This window comes from Camelus ferus, chromosome 20, assembly GCF_009834535.1.
Source record: "Camelus ferus isolate YT-003-E chromosome 20, BCGSAC_Cfer_1.0, whole genome shotgun sequence".
Classification (NCBI taxonomy): Eukaryota; Metazoa; Chordata; class Mammalia; order Artiodactyla; family Camelidae; genus Camelus; species Camelus ferus.
Genome location: NC_045715.1, coordinates 2518342 through 2532819, shown reverse-complemented (window position 1 = coordinate 2532819; position 14478 = coordinate 2518342). Strand labels below are relative to the sequence as shown.

General features: G+C 56.7%; 1 protein-coding gene across 3 annotated transcripts in view; it reads left to right on the top strand.

Annotated features, from left to right (window-relative positions):
• SLC22A23 (solute carrier family 22 member 23) overlaps positions 1 to 14478 on the top strand; it is a 128871-nt gene that overhangs the window by 88236 nt on the left and 26157 nt on the right. For all 3 annotated transcript variants that reach the window (XR_004313334.1, XM_032462400.1, XM_032462401.1), the window contains exon 4: positions 5720 to 5888. Coding sequence is in view for 2 of the 3 variants with exons in the window: in XM_032462400.1 (XP_032318291.1) it covers positions 5720 to 5888 (169 nt within the window). In the remaining variant the exon portion in view is untranslated. The remainder of the gene's footprint in view (positions 1 to 5719; positions 5889 to 14478) is intronic.

The following is a 14478-nucleotide window of genomic DNA, read 5'->3' as shown; positions in this document are numbered from 1 at the left end:
CACAGAGCTTTAAGTCCTGCTGTGCTGTTTCTCCCCGTGCAGACCCCGTGCAGGTTCTTTCCTGGGAACCTGGTGTATGAGTTGGTAACGGGGGCGGTGGGCCTGGGCCTTGCAGCCGGAAGGGGTCACGGGGGCAGGAAGACGGGACCCCTACCCAGAGGAGAGCCTTTTCTTCCCAAGCAGCCTTGTCAGCACCCCCAGAGAGCGGAGGCTACTGAAACTGGAGAATCCTACGGCAGGGGCTTGTGCGCCCAGTCATCAGCTCTGACCTAGCTTTGCCTGAAACACAGCATCGTTCAGGTCCCTTGGGGAGACTTCATTCACTAGAGTGAGCTAGTCTCTCAGGCGCAGGACCCACCCAGAGCCTCCCAGACGGTCTGAGGTCTCGGTGGACGAGGTGGGTGTTTTCCAGAAGAACTCGGTTCCTCTGTAGCAGGAAGCCACGCGACTTCCAGACTCCCCCAGAGGTGCCCTGTCACCAGCCCACGGGGTGTGCAGAGGTCACCATGGAGCGGGATTCGGAGATGCAGCTCCCCGGGCTCTTCCTGGGCCCCGCGCCCTCGAATCCTCCGTCCAGACTGCGGGGCTGATGTTGCCGCCTTGGCTGCGGTGCCCTCACTTGAAGAGGGGGAGTGTTTGAAATCTGGTTCATCTGCGTATGAAGTCCTCGGGGGCTGGTGTCTGGGATTCTGACATTTCCTAGCCGGGTGGGGCCTTGGAGAGGGGCCTGGCCCTCAGATTCCCAAGGAGCAGGTAGTCAATGGGACGGAGCTCCCTCTCCCTAACCTTTTTGCTCCCAAAACAAAGATAAAAGCCTCTGTGGCGTTTTCTTCTTATTGCGGAATTCACGAAACCCTTTCTGGACTCTGAAGTTTAGTTCGCACGTCTCGCCCCCAGGACTCCAGCTTTCTTGCCGCTGACTCCCCTCTGCTGGAGGATGCTGGGCACCTGTCCCCACCTGTTCCCAGTGCGGTTTGGCTGTCTCACCTGGGAGCCCGTCTACGGGGCTGGCAAAGACCGTCGAATGATGCCTGCTGCCCTCCTGGGGTTTCACTGAGATGGCCCCCGGAGCTCACAGCCCGCTGGGAGGCCGGGGAAGCAGGTGCAGGCTGGCCTGGGAGGAGAAGCAGGGCCAGGTGTTGGTCCTGTGGGCGGTGCTGTAGGGGGGTCAGGCAGCCGCCAGGTGAGCATCTTCTGAGACAGAGCTTCCCCAGGCGCCCCGCGTGACCCGGTGTGAGTGCAAGTCCAAAATCTGTGTCAGGGCTCAATCAGACACACAGAGCAGGAGGGGTGTGTAGGGCACGGTTTCCTGCGGGGAACTGGCTTACGCAGCGGCGGGGCAGGCCAGGCAGGGCTGAAATCCGCGGGCAGGGTCGGCGGGAAGCGCAGGCTGGAGCTCTCTTCAGCAGGGTGTTTTCTTCCTCCAGAAGCCTCAGCTCTGTTCCTTAAGGCCTGGCACCTGGTTGGGTCAGGCCCACCCAGACTATCTCAGACAGTCTCCTTTGCTCAAAGTCGCCTGATTACGCAGAGTGACACCTACATTGCTGTTGGCTGTGGCCCAGCCCGGGCCACACAAGCTGACCCTCACACCCCCTCTGTCTCCTGAGGTCACCGATCTGGGCGGCACAGCTCTCTTTTCCTCCAGGAAAATTGTAAAGCCTCTGAGGAGCAGGTCTCCCCGGAGCTACAGCCCCTACAACTCCTGTCACCTAGGTGCTCAGGCTGTCGTGGTTGGGGTTTCCTGTCGTCTTTGGGGCCAAATGCCTCAGTTAAGTCTTAATTACATGGTGTTTCATTCTCATAACCATCAGAAATCGCTCTGCTTGACAACAACACATCAGGCTGGTAAAAACAGCTCTAATGCCTTCTCCATTGGGCATTAGGGGAAATGTGATTCTAGCAATGGGACTTTGGGGTGTGATAGGAATCTGGGGTGTGATGGGAATCTGGGGTGCGATGCGAATCTGGGGTGCGATGGGGATCTGAGGTGTGATGGGATCTGGGGTGTGATGGGGATCTGGGGTGCGGTGGGCATTTGGGGTGCAATGGGGATCTGGGGTGTGATGGGATCTGGGGTGCGGTGGGATCTGGGGTGTGATGGGATCTGGGGTGCGGTGGGATCTGGGGTGCGGTGGGGATCTGGGGTGCAATGGGGATCTGGGGTGCAGTTTTCTTGGGTTCAGTTAGTCCTGTTTTCTTAATGATGGATCTGAGAGAATCTCCACAGAATAAAATACAAGGAGAAGAACGAGGGTTGACTATCATGGTAGGTTATTTCTTTTTCAGTCTTTTAAAAAACAAACGTCAGTCCTACCCTGAAATTCACCAGATCGGGTCAGTCAAAAGGAGGTTAGATGAGACCAGAGTGAGTTGGCAATAATTACATGACTGCATTTGGCAATGACGCGTAATGCTGCACGTGTAAGTGAACACACAGCACGTACCTCATTCAGGCACGCTCTGCTTACGTAATTCTCTCAACGGCCCACTTTACAGATGAAGACACTGAAGCACAGAACTCTTAGGGGACCAAACCAGGTCACAAGCTCGTACGTCTGGGGACAGGATCGGAACCCGGGCCATCTGGCCCCAGAATCTAGGCTCTTACCCGCAGCCGTGAAAGCGCTGTATGCAAGACTCTTGAGACATTTTTACATTCGAATCTATAAGGCATCACCTAAGATGATAGTTTTTTTTAATAACCCTTAATTGTTTTACGTAACGAAGCACATAATTGAGGATAGCTTGACGTTGGCCCCACTGGCCAAGGAAGTGGCTCTCAGAAGTGTGGTGACACAACTCACCGCCAGGCGTCCCACAATGCTGCTGTCCAGCTGCAGGTCAGCGCTGTGACATCTGCCCATGGAGCCCAGGCGGTGGCACTGGGGACACCATCCTCTGCTGGTGGCAGGTCTCTCCACCTTCCGGGCCAAGGCGGGGTCCCCGCTGCACCCAGTGCTCCTGTCTGCAGAGCGAGGTCAGGCCCTCGCCTACCTGCAGCCCCACCCCTGCCGATGCCAGCCCTCTGGAGTATTCCTTCCTCTCCTCCCTTCAGAAAAGCTGCTTTCTCATCATCCGAGAGGAGCATGTGATTAATGGCAAACCCAAAGTGCCTGTGGTTCTTGGATAATTGCTTTTTTTTAAAAAAAAAATCTTTACAGCCACCTTCAGAACATAGTTGACTTCAGGCAGTTCAGAAGGAATTCCTGGTGAGTCAAGGCCAAAAGGTCGTTGTCTGCAAGTGTCACACCTGTGTCCTTATGGCGACGCGCCGTGTTTCTCACTGCCCGGCAGGAATGCTGAAACGCCGGGTACCTGCTGTAATGCCCTGCATTTTCCTCCTGATGCGATCAGTGGAGTCTGCTAGGGCTCCTAGCAGGAAGGCCTGGAGAGGAGGGGCCGCAATTTTGCTTATTCAGCTCTCGTAGGTGTGTGTCTGGGAGGAAAAACATTTCTCCCGCTGTGGGTGATGCACAGGGTTTGGGGGAAGTGTGGTCGGTGAGCAGTGAGCAGTGCTTCCCACTGAGTCATCAGGGACCCATTAAAATGCAGAAGCTGAGCAGATAGGCCTGGGCGGGGCCCGAGGCTCTGCGTCTCTAACGAGCTCCCGGGAGAGGCTGACGCTTCAGGTCCAAGGAGCCGGGACTTGGAGCGTGGCCCGGACCGCGTATGGGAGAGGAAGGAGAGGACCCTTTAGGAGGGAAACCAAGACAGTTCACTCATCGCCACGTCGGCAGTAACCCTGGTACCCACTGGTCACTGCGAGGGGCGGGGGGGAGGTCAGGCTGGGCTCATCGGCCCATCGGGGGACAACGGTCCTTTGTCATCCACAAGCCTAGGCACGGATTTGGGAAGTTGCCTGGGGTCCTCGGGGTGACAGCGCACAGTGTCAAGTCCCAAAGGGCGTCTGCGGGAAAAGGGGTCACCACAGGTACGTTCATAGTTCCTGCATCACGGAAACCAGCGAGCCCAGGCCACGAGGCCGCGTGCTGCAGGGGCGTCCCCGCTCTGACTTTGTTCTCAGGTCGCCGGCGCAGCCAGGCGCTGCGCTCGCTCATCGATCCTGGCCGGGCTCAGGCCAGGCTCTGATGTCTGAAGCGCAGGTTTGTGTTTAATAAGTGAAAACTAGAACCGGCAACTCAGGGTCTTTTTGTAAAAAGACCCTGGTATCTTTGTTACTAAGAGCAGAAATGCCAGATCTGGGGTGACTGCCTGAAGGGAAGGGAGGGGACCTGGCCTGCGCACTGAAAGGACCAGCTTCACAGGAAGTGGCCAGGCGAGCGCTGCTCAACCCTGTTTTCTTAATTAAATGGCGAAAGGTCTTTATCAGCGAGGCCGGCTTCTCTCTCACTCACCCACGGCCCATGATGCCCTGCTTGTGGCAGAGCAGAGATGCAAAACTGATGACTTTATTCTTTCTTCCCCTGCAGATGGGCTGGGGTAGATCCTGGCCGCCACAGTGCCCTGTCCTTCCTTGTTCGGGTTTCCCCCTCAGGGCCACGTGTTACGTGCCTGTTCTCCTCCTAACCCGCCTCCCTCCTTACTGCCTCTCGGCCTCCGACCTCGCCCCGGCCTCTGCACGCCGGCAGATGGGCTGTGGCATCTCATCGACAACTGTCTCTGGAAACAGAGCAGGAGACGCGTTCTCTCCTGAGGGTCTGTCTTCTTTCTGTAGAAATCATTTTAACTATACTTAAAAAAAAAAAGAAGAAGAAGAAAAGAAGGCAAGCTTTAGGAATAATGCATATCATGCATAGAAGAACAGCAAACAGTTCACCTGCTCTGCAGGGAATCCCGCGTAAAACCCGCTGCGTTTCCCAGTGCTGCGGGCCGTTGCGAGAGGACTTGTGCCGCAGGTCTGCGCTGGCTGTCCCTCGGCTGCTACGGTGTGAGGCTGGTGACCGGCTTTTTTTTACTGAAGTTCAGATTAAAAGCATAGGTTCTTGACCACAGGAGGGACTGTGGTGTCCTTCCATTCAGCAGACACTAACTGAGGCACACGCTGGTTCCGGGGGAGCTGTCCCCTAACAGGGACAGAGAAAGGGGGGCAGGGCATTCTGAGAGGGAGGGGTGGCTCCAGGGCGGTCGAGTCTGCTTTAGGCTTTGGTTTCTTCTCATTCAGAAGGTAGTCTGGGCGCCGCTGGTCTGTCTGTCTCTCGTGTGAGTGGGTTGCCTGGAACCCAGAGTTCCGGGAGCACTGGGACCGAGAGGGTGGTGAGGTGGGTGGGCGTCAGCGGACGACACTGCTGTGCCCTGTGCAGCGTTTGGGAGGGCCCCCTGGTCCAGCAGCAGAGACAGAAGGGACAGCGGCAGAGGGCCCGAGAGGGGGCCCTGCTGGCCCAGCTCAGGGCCACCCCGAGAGCGGAGGGCGTGGGAGCCACGGGGGAGGCACACACTCTCCCTCCAGGCGGAGCCGCATCTCCTGATTTCTGGGCTGGGTCGCTCTGAATGACAGCTTTCTTCTGCTATGACTTGCTCAGTGACCTTGAGCAACCACCTCCCTCCCTCTGTAGTCCAAGCCTAGGCTTGTCCGGCTGTAAAAACAAGTATCTCAGCCTTGAGCTACATGCAGGGCCCTCCTGCAACCAGCACACGAAAGTGATCTTGTGCTTCTTGGCCGGTGGGGATGCTTGCTGGCCCAAAACCCCCGTCCCCTACTCCCGGCTCCCCGGCCATGGGGCAGGGCACTCACGTCTCCCTTGTCCCTTCTGTGTTCCAGGAATAGAGCTATGTCCCCCCGGAAAACGGTTCATGATCACGATGGTGGCGAGCTTCGTGGCCATGGCGGGGCAGTTCCTCATGCCTGGGCTGGCCGCCCTGTGCCGGGACTGGCAGGTCCTGCAGGCCCTCATCGTCTGCCCCTTCCTGCTCATGCTGCTCTACTGGTCGTGAGTATCCTGCCCGCCGCCGGCCGGGTGCACCTGCACCGCCCCCTGGGGGCTTCATCCTGGGCAAAGACGGGGATCCAGGGCTTGGGTCCCACGGGCCCCAGACTTCCCACCAGTTTCAGCTTGTGGTTTTTGTATGGTGGAATTTTCCTTTCTTCTCAAAGTTCATTTGCTAAATGTTGTATCTTGGGAAACATTGTAACATACACAAAAGTAGACGGAGGGCTGACCTGAGTCCCAGATGCCCTTGCCCGGCTCTGGTGATCTGCCCCCTGCTGGACGCCTGCCTGCTGGGTGTGCAGACCTGATTTTTATGAATGGGTTTGTGAAGGGCGGGGTCTCGTGGTGGGATCGGGAAATACACTTGGAGATGTCCAGGAGTGATTTAGCAGAGCCCCCTCACCTCCCGACCCCAGCCCAGCGTCTGTTTCTGGAGGTGAAGTTTTATTGGAACCCAGCTGTGCTCACAGGTCACACGTGCCCCCCGCGTCGGGGCTGAGCGCGCGCGTCCCAGGCAGTGCGGCCCCGCCAAGCCGGAAGCACTGACTCTGATACTTTGAAGAAGTCTGCCCACCCCTGCTCTAGGCGAATCAAGCAGGACTTTTAGAACTGGGTGTAACTTTCAGTTTTGGGCTTGTTGACTTTAGGGAAAAACAAAACAAAAAAACTGAACACACTCCTCTTAAACTCCCCAGGGGATTAATGTTTAGCCAAGGTTAAAACCACTGCTCTTGGATAGAGAGATGTTTATCCAAAAACTGAGTGTTGCACCCTTTCTGTAAATACCTCTTTCTTTCTTCCCCGTCCCTCCCTGCCCGCTCCTTGGGCCGGCCCTCACCTCGCCCGCAGGTGCGAGGTTTACCCCGACTGCACTGGTTTCTGTGATTGAGTCGCCCATGAAAGCCGACTGCCTGGCGAGCACAGCTGTGTCTTAGCTTTACGTGCTCCCTGCGGCCGAGACAGCTGTTAACTGGGCTTTCTTATCTAAGATGCCGGGGAGGGGAGACAGCAGCTACCTTCTGACCTAACAGACTGAGCCAACCCCCGCCCTGGCAGTAGGCCCCCCAGCAGGGGACCCTGTGAGCCCAAGAGCAGGTGCGTTTTCCTCCGGAGCCTAGTTCTGGCTCGCGTGTCCTCAGTGCTGCGGCAGCAGTGGGTTAGCGGCAGGAACAGATGAGAAAAAGGCCACCTGCCGGGAGGCCACCGGGCAGCCGCTGCCAACACCGTGCTCCACTCGCCTGTGCCTCGCCAACCTCCCCGGCCGAGGTCGGACGTCACGCCCCTCCTGCAGGAGCCCTGGGCGTTTCGGGACACCCTGCTCCCTCCAGCAGGGTCTCAGGAGGCCGAGGGTGAAGTCGGCCCCCAGAGCAGGTGGAGCGGGCAGCCCTTGCCGCTCTTCCCCTGCTGTTCCAGAGCTGGGCTCAGGGGACGTTTCCTGGTTTAACACTTCTTTACAGTGTTTACGGCCGGACACAATCGCAAGCACTATGCAGAGTCCATCATTCAGGCTGGACACCTCCTCGCTCCATTGTACAGATGACGAAACTGAGAACGGCCAGCTGGTCCCTGAGCCCGGGCCCTGCTGGCCTCCCTGCGCCTCCATCCCTCATCCCTGAGACCAAAAGGAGCCGCTGCCCTGGCGCCTCCGCTCTGCAGTCAGGAACCCCCCACCACGTCCTCTCACATCCTGGCCTCCACAGCGCCCAAGGGCAGCGGTGCTGTTTGCCGTCCCCCGGGGGCTGGAGGCCTGGGGGCTGGGGGCACAGACTCTTGGAGACTCACAGGCGCCGTCTCCATCAGTGCCAGGCTTTGAGTCTCAGCCCAGCCCCTGCTCCCACCTGTCCCAGGTAGGAGGACACCTGACAGGGAGAAATGGCAGAGGAGGGTTTCCTGGAGCAGGTATGGGGGCCGGGACCTTGTGGGAAAGAGATGGAAGGTTTGTTTATCTTATTTTTTAATTTGAAATTTTAAAAATAGATCAAGGTTTAATGACAGGTAAAAATGTTCATTTATTTAAATACATTATCAAACCTAAAAGAAATTCTTTGAAACACACAAACGTAAAAATAAAACTCTATGGTGAGAAGGGCACCCAGAGTCCTGGGATGAGGAAAACGTGCGCAGACAGACCGAGGGATGCGCCCCGAGGGCTGGGACGCCTGCCCGGCCGCCGCGCCGCCCACGGTGGGCACCGCCATCGCTACCGTGTGCTTTGCTTATGCCACAGTTGAAGGTGCTGGGCGCACGCCTGGCCTGCCGTGGGTGCGCGGAGACGCCGGCAGCTGCGATCGCCGCTTCTGCCCTGATGGCGTCACTCCTTACCCCTCCGGAAGCCGGGCCGCGACAGGGCCGGGCGGCTGAGGCGGCGGGCAGGGAGACGCGCCCCCTTCCCTGCAGCTGTGCGCAGCTCCGTGGAGTCGTTGGCTTTTAAAGGCCACAGAGTGCCTCCCTCTCCACCGTCTCCCAATGACCGCCCTTCTCCCCTCTGCTGCCAGGGAGCCCCTCGCTCCTGCGGGCTCTGCTGTGTGACCGGCTGAACTGGGCTGCTGGGGAGGCGGTGGCTGCAGCTGGCGGGGTGACCAGCTGCTTCTGACAAAATACTGACAGCCACTCTCTCCTCTGAGAGCGAAAGTGTATGGCATGGGCCCCGGGTGCCAGCAGCAGGCCTGTGCTGGGGAGTTCCTCTGAGGAGCAGGTGCATTCACAGGGGCCATGAGACAAACCACACGACGCAGGGTCCCCGGGATGCAGGGTCAGGAGCACAGAGACAAAGGGTGGAGATGGGGGTCTTCTGGTGCAGATGGAGGTGGGGCTGATGGGGACGTCCAGACACCATGCTGACCTCCAGTGCAGGAAGGACCCAGAACAGCCTTCCAGGAGTGACACAGAGGCCACTGCAGGGCATCTGACCCAGAAAGGGGCCCAGGGGCCTGTGTTGCACTCCTGAGATCTCAGGCCCCTTCTGGACTTTGAATTGAGCCCCCAGGGTGAAGCCGGGACTCAGAGCGTCAGTGATAACAGGGCTGGAAGATCTCTGCCTGGCTCAGGGCCTCAACTCCAAAGCTGCTGGCTGCCCCGGGCCGTGGGCGGAAAGGATTCACCCTTAAGACAGTGGTGCCTTGCAGTCTGCCCCCCATGTGGCTACATGTTCTGTTCCAAACTCCAACCGTTCTCCAAGGCTGAGAAGTTGACGAAAGAACCAGGGAAGCTCGCTGGATCCTCAGGATCAGAAATGAAACCTCTGTGGAGAATCACCAGAGCCAAGACTCACGTGGAAGAAAATTCTCACCAAGGATGAGCTCGCGGGTAGAACTCAGAGCCCACGGGACCCGTCACCAAAGCTGAAATCTGTAAATCAGGGGTCTGCTTCTCAGGACTGTGCAAAACAGAGCTGCCTGAAAGAGAAGTGAATTAACTAGTTTATTAAGTGGTCACACTTCCCCGCACCAAACGCTGCCCTCGCCCCAGGCACTCTAGGTGGCTGTGCGTGCCTGCGACCAGGGCTGCTCACTGAGACACACTTGACGGGGGTGAGGGGGCCACAGACCATAAACCCATCAACAGGCAAACAACACGTGTTCAAGTAACCAGCAGCAGGAAGAGATGGGGTAAAACCCTGGGGTGTCGAGGAGCAGTCGGGGCAGAAGCAGCCCCTCTGAGGACATGGCCTTCGGGCTGAGGCTCAGTCATCTGAAAGAGGAAATCATACCAGGTTCTGGGCGGAAAAGTCTTCCAGGCAGAGCGGGGACAGCCAGGGCAAAAGCTGGTTCACTGGGCTTTTTGTAGATGAGGAAGGCGGCCAGCGTGGCTGGAGCCCAGGGGCCAGAAGCCAAGCTCACGCACTCGGGGGGTCAGACGTGCGGGGTCTCGGGTGTGCAGATCTTCTCCGAGACCCAAACACAGGCTGGCGGCCAGGCAGGGGCCGTGCCCCCGGGGGTGCTCTGGGAGCATCACCCGTCTGCTGTGCAGGGAGCGGTCGTGGGGCTGTGCTGGGCAGGGGAGATGGCGGTGCCTGCACTTGGGGGTCTGATTCTGGGTCTGCTCTGGAAGTGGCCCCAGGCAGTCTGGCTGGTGGGTCTGCTGTGGCCCATGAGGGTGAGATGCCCACGGCCTGGATCTGGACCGTCTCCTGGGAGGGGAGACTGGGGCCCGAGATACGTGGGGCCAGCTGGGGGCAGAGCAGAAAGTCCCCAGGGAAGAGTCTAGGGTGACAGAAATGGAGGGGCTCTGAGGGAAGTCTGGGAAAAGGGAGGGTGTTGAACTTGAGGGCAAAAAGGAGCTGCTGTGAAGAGCTTAGCAACGTGGTCGGAACGCAGCCGTGTTAAGTTGTGGGGTATGTTCGATACAGGGATGGCGAGGCCAGCCAACTGAGATGGCGGACACTGGGAAGACAGCTTGTTGCTCTCAGTCCCCAGGAGGAGGGGCTCGCCGGGTGGGGGGTGGAGGCGGAGGGAGGGAGGGAGGGTGGACAAGAGCCCTCACTGTGGTCTCTGAGGACGAGAAGGCGAGGCGGGTGAGCAGGCTTAGGATGGGCTAGTGTGGACCATTTCCATGGGCTCTGGGGCATGGAGCCATCCTGGTTGTGTGGGACCCAGCCCTGGGGGATGCGGGCGGGTGGGCAGTGGCCAGTGTGTGCGACCCGCAGAGGGGGCTCTGGAAAGGTTGGTGTGCGTCTGGTCCCCAGGTGGGTTGTCTGCTCTCTCTAGGAACTCGCTGACCCTGGGAGGAGCAGCTCTCCCTCCCAGAAACGTCGGGACATACAGTAAATAAAAAGGCACGGTTAATGCACAGCCCTAGGGCAGCGACAGGGTTACAGGAGTAAAATTCCAGTTAGAAGAAGAACCCTCACAGAGCCGCTGTTCCTTCTGCCCACTTATCTCCTCACATCGTTTCTCAACATCCCCTTTTATTTTCAGCATTTGCGAACATGCCAAATTAATTCCCTTTAGAGTGGTCCGTTTTGAAAGCCCTGCGTTCCTTCTTCCTGCAGCCTGACGCTTGCATGGATAAGTTCGTAAAAGGAGCAGGAGGAGAAGAGTCAAAGCGGGGGAGAAAGTGGAGGAAGGTGACCCGGCTGAATTCCAGGTGTTCACCTGTTTCTAAAGTGAGCTGAGCAGTGTTTTAAATTTATCCCACTGGTACATGTTTGGAGTTGCTCAGCCTTTAAAAGGTGTTTTAGGTACTGACTCCTTCATCCCGACAAAACCTAAAGCGGCTTTAGAATATTTGCCCAACGCACTGCGTGACCAGCATCTTTTATAACTTTCAGGAGGAGGCAGCAGTTACCACTGGCCCCTTGAATTACAGAGAGAGTGTTGGGGTGAGGAAGGCCTTGGTGTCACCCCCCCACCTCCCACCCCCATTGTACAGATGGGGACACTGAGGCCCCGCGGGTTAGGAGACTTGCCCAAGGTCACACAACAGGTCTGCAAACCCAGGCTTCCTGATATATTCCCTCCAGAATTTTGCTGTAATGGAAGAATTCTGGAGCTTAGATGTGCATCATTTTGAAAAACAGCAGAGACACACTGTTCCAAGTTTATGTGACAGATGAGTTAGTGGGATGGCCATTTAATTACGAAAAAATTCCTTGTTCTACAGAGAGATTTGCTAAAACAGCTCATCTGCCTTAGAAACACCTTGGGGTCCAGCCATCCTGAGAGCCAGCTTTTCTTTGATCTCATGACACTCAGCCCTTCTCCCTAATTTACTAAATTTAAATCATCAGCTTGACTTTTTATAAGAAGCGCTAATTCACATGCATTTGCTATACCCCGAAATGAACCTGCGTTTTGACACCAAACAGAACTAAAGTTAAAAAAAAATTAAAGCGAAAGCTTAGCTACTGGAACCAGGTGTATCTTCTTGTGAGAGCTTCGAATCAGAAACAAGATATTCCTCCAGCTGGTATTTAACTCAATTCTAGTCTTTGATTGAGTTTTTTTACTTTAGAGAATTTTTTCAGAACGTCACACCTGTGACACTTGGTAACACCCCAAAGCCTCAACAGCTGAAGTCGCCTCTTTAAATCAAAGCACCGTTGGAACAGGCGGCCAGGGCCCTTCCCTCACCCGCGTTTGGGAAGCCACAGCTCTGCAGAGCTTCTCTGAGCTCTGCCCCTCCGGCCGCCCTTTCTAACCTGTTTGCTAGAACCCCCCACCCCCACCCCCACCCCCCGTAAGGCGTCTATTGATGTACGTGTCCCAGCCCGGCAGGCTGATGGAGTTCAGCCCGCGTTTATCCCTGGAGGGCTGTGACACTCCATCACAAGTGTCAGCAGGTGTGTCACCTGCAGCTAAGTCCGTCAGGAAAACAGAACGGCTCGAGGATAAAGTTAACTTCACACAGCGTCAGCGGTTCGTCTTCCCTCCTGTCCAGAGTCTCTCGTGAGTAAATGTTCTGGTTCAGTGACTTGAAGAGACGGCCGTGCTCTGAGTGTAGAGGTGGCCAAGAGTGGGTGCTAAGTGGACGCGCAGGAAGGCAGCCTGGAGGGCCTCCTCGTCTGTGGCCGATCCTCCAGTGGGGCAGAGGGACACTCGGTTTTATTTCTAAATGTTAAGGAAAAAATGCCACCTTCATAGTATTACGGGAAGATCATAGTATGGCGTTTTAATTTCCAATTTTTCGAGTGGCCGTGCAGGTTCGAGGCTACGATGTGAAATAGACCCATGAACGTAAGTCCGACGGGCTTGAGACTTAGCCAAATAACAGAAAAGGCAGGTTCCACATATGAGTGGATGTCATGACATTTGTCTTTGTCTGGCTTACTTCACTTAGTATGATCCTCTCTGGGTCCATCCAGGTTGCTGCAAATGGCAGTATTTCATTCTTTTTACAGAAATAGACTCACAGACATAGAAAACAAACTCATGGTTACCAAAGGGGAAGGGTTGGGGGGGGTAAATTAGGAGTTTGGGATTAGCAGATACAAACTTCTATGTATAAAATAGATAAACAACAGCGACCTACTGCACAGCACGGGGAACCATACTCAGTGTCTTGTAATGACCTACAGTGGAAAAGAACACATAAATATATAACTGCATCCCTGTGCGGCACACCTGAACCTAATGCAACATTGTAAATCAACTATACTTCACTTTTTAAAATTAAATTAAAAATTAAAAAGAAAGAAAAGGCAGGGATGAAGACAGAGATGGGAAAGCAAATCAGAAGCAAAGGTCACTATTACGTCATAAAGCACCTGGTCTGAAAGGCACGCGGTGCGCCAGCGACCTCGCGGGGGGCGGGGGGCGGGGTCCCCCAGCTGGAACTGCCTCGGACGCTCGGCTCGAGGAGCAGCCTCTGGTGCGATCAGTCAGAGGACCGGGGGCGTTCTGTTGTGACACAGTAACAGCGCCGACACCGGTACCGTCGGGAAAACAGGTCCACGTCAGTATATTTTCCGTGTCATTCTCTGAGGATCGGCCGCTGCGGCCGCTCTTCTGGGCGGGCCTCTTTCTCGCGTGCATCGGTCCTGCGTTTTAAGTAGGACTGTAAGCGTGCTGTGAAGTGGGGAAGGTGACATTGCTCTAGGATCCAGAGGCCAGGCTGCAGGTGCACCCGGCCATCGGTGCCACCCAGGAGGTGCTGGCGGTGGGAAGGGCTCCCCGGCCGTGCCCGGAGGGGCCAGACTAAGTGCAGATCTGTGGCCCCCTCTGACCTGAAGTTCAGATCTGTGCCTTTGCCCTTCTTGGGGAGTGGTTTGAGGGTTTCCGGTGTGTCATCAGGCACACCTGTGCCACAGAAGTGTCATCCTGCAGTAGGGACCATGGTGTGGAGTGACGTCTAGTGTCACCTGAGCAAGGTCAGGGCACCCACGCCTTCCCGGTGGGGAGTTTGCCCATGGCCCCCTGCCCTGGCCCTGCCAGCCTCTCTGCTCCCAGCTGCCTCTCCCCTCCCCATCCCTTTCCCCGTCCCCACCTGGGGCTTCCTAACACAGAGCTCAGTCATCTGAGACCTGGGGGTCCTCCTCTGAAGAAAGCCTGGGTTTCCAGTGCGTGGTCTCTGTGACCTCCACGGACCTCAATCGGAGGCCTCTGCACTTAATTTCTGCTTCCTGGCTTTTTGTGGCATACCTGAGGCCACGGGGGAAGTGGCCTGTGGGCCCAGGCAGAGGTTTTCTGTTCTAAGGACGAGCTGCAAAGGGGGGTTCCTCGGGTTGTCCCGAGGTTGGGACGACCTTGCGTTTTGTCCCCAGGGCACAGGCAGGAAGTCGGTGTGGCTTTTGTCCAGGGCGTGACAATGGAAGCCACTGTGCACAACACCAAGGGGTGTCGGTCTCCAGACCACCAGGGGGGCAACTGTGCCAATCTGAAAGGAAGGGGACTTCAGAGAGTGAGACTGGCGTTTTCCACCAAAAGTGGGAGCCGTGGGGTCTCCAGTGGTGGGCAGGTCGCTCACCCAGGGGGCAGGGAGCAGCCTGGTCAGGGGAGGGCAGCGCAGGGGCACCGGGACGAGGGCAAGAGGTCAGGGAGGGTTTCTGTCTTCCTTGGAATACTTTAGTTTTTAAGTAGAGGGTGGATTTAAGTGATTTGCTTACTTGAAAATTAACTTCATAGCCAAAGCCTGTCACCCTGTGACTCACGGC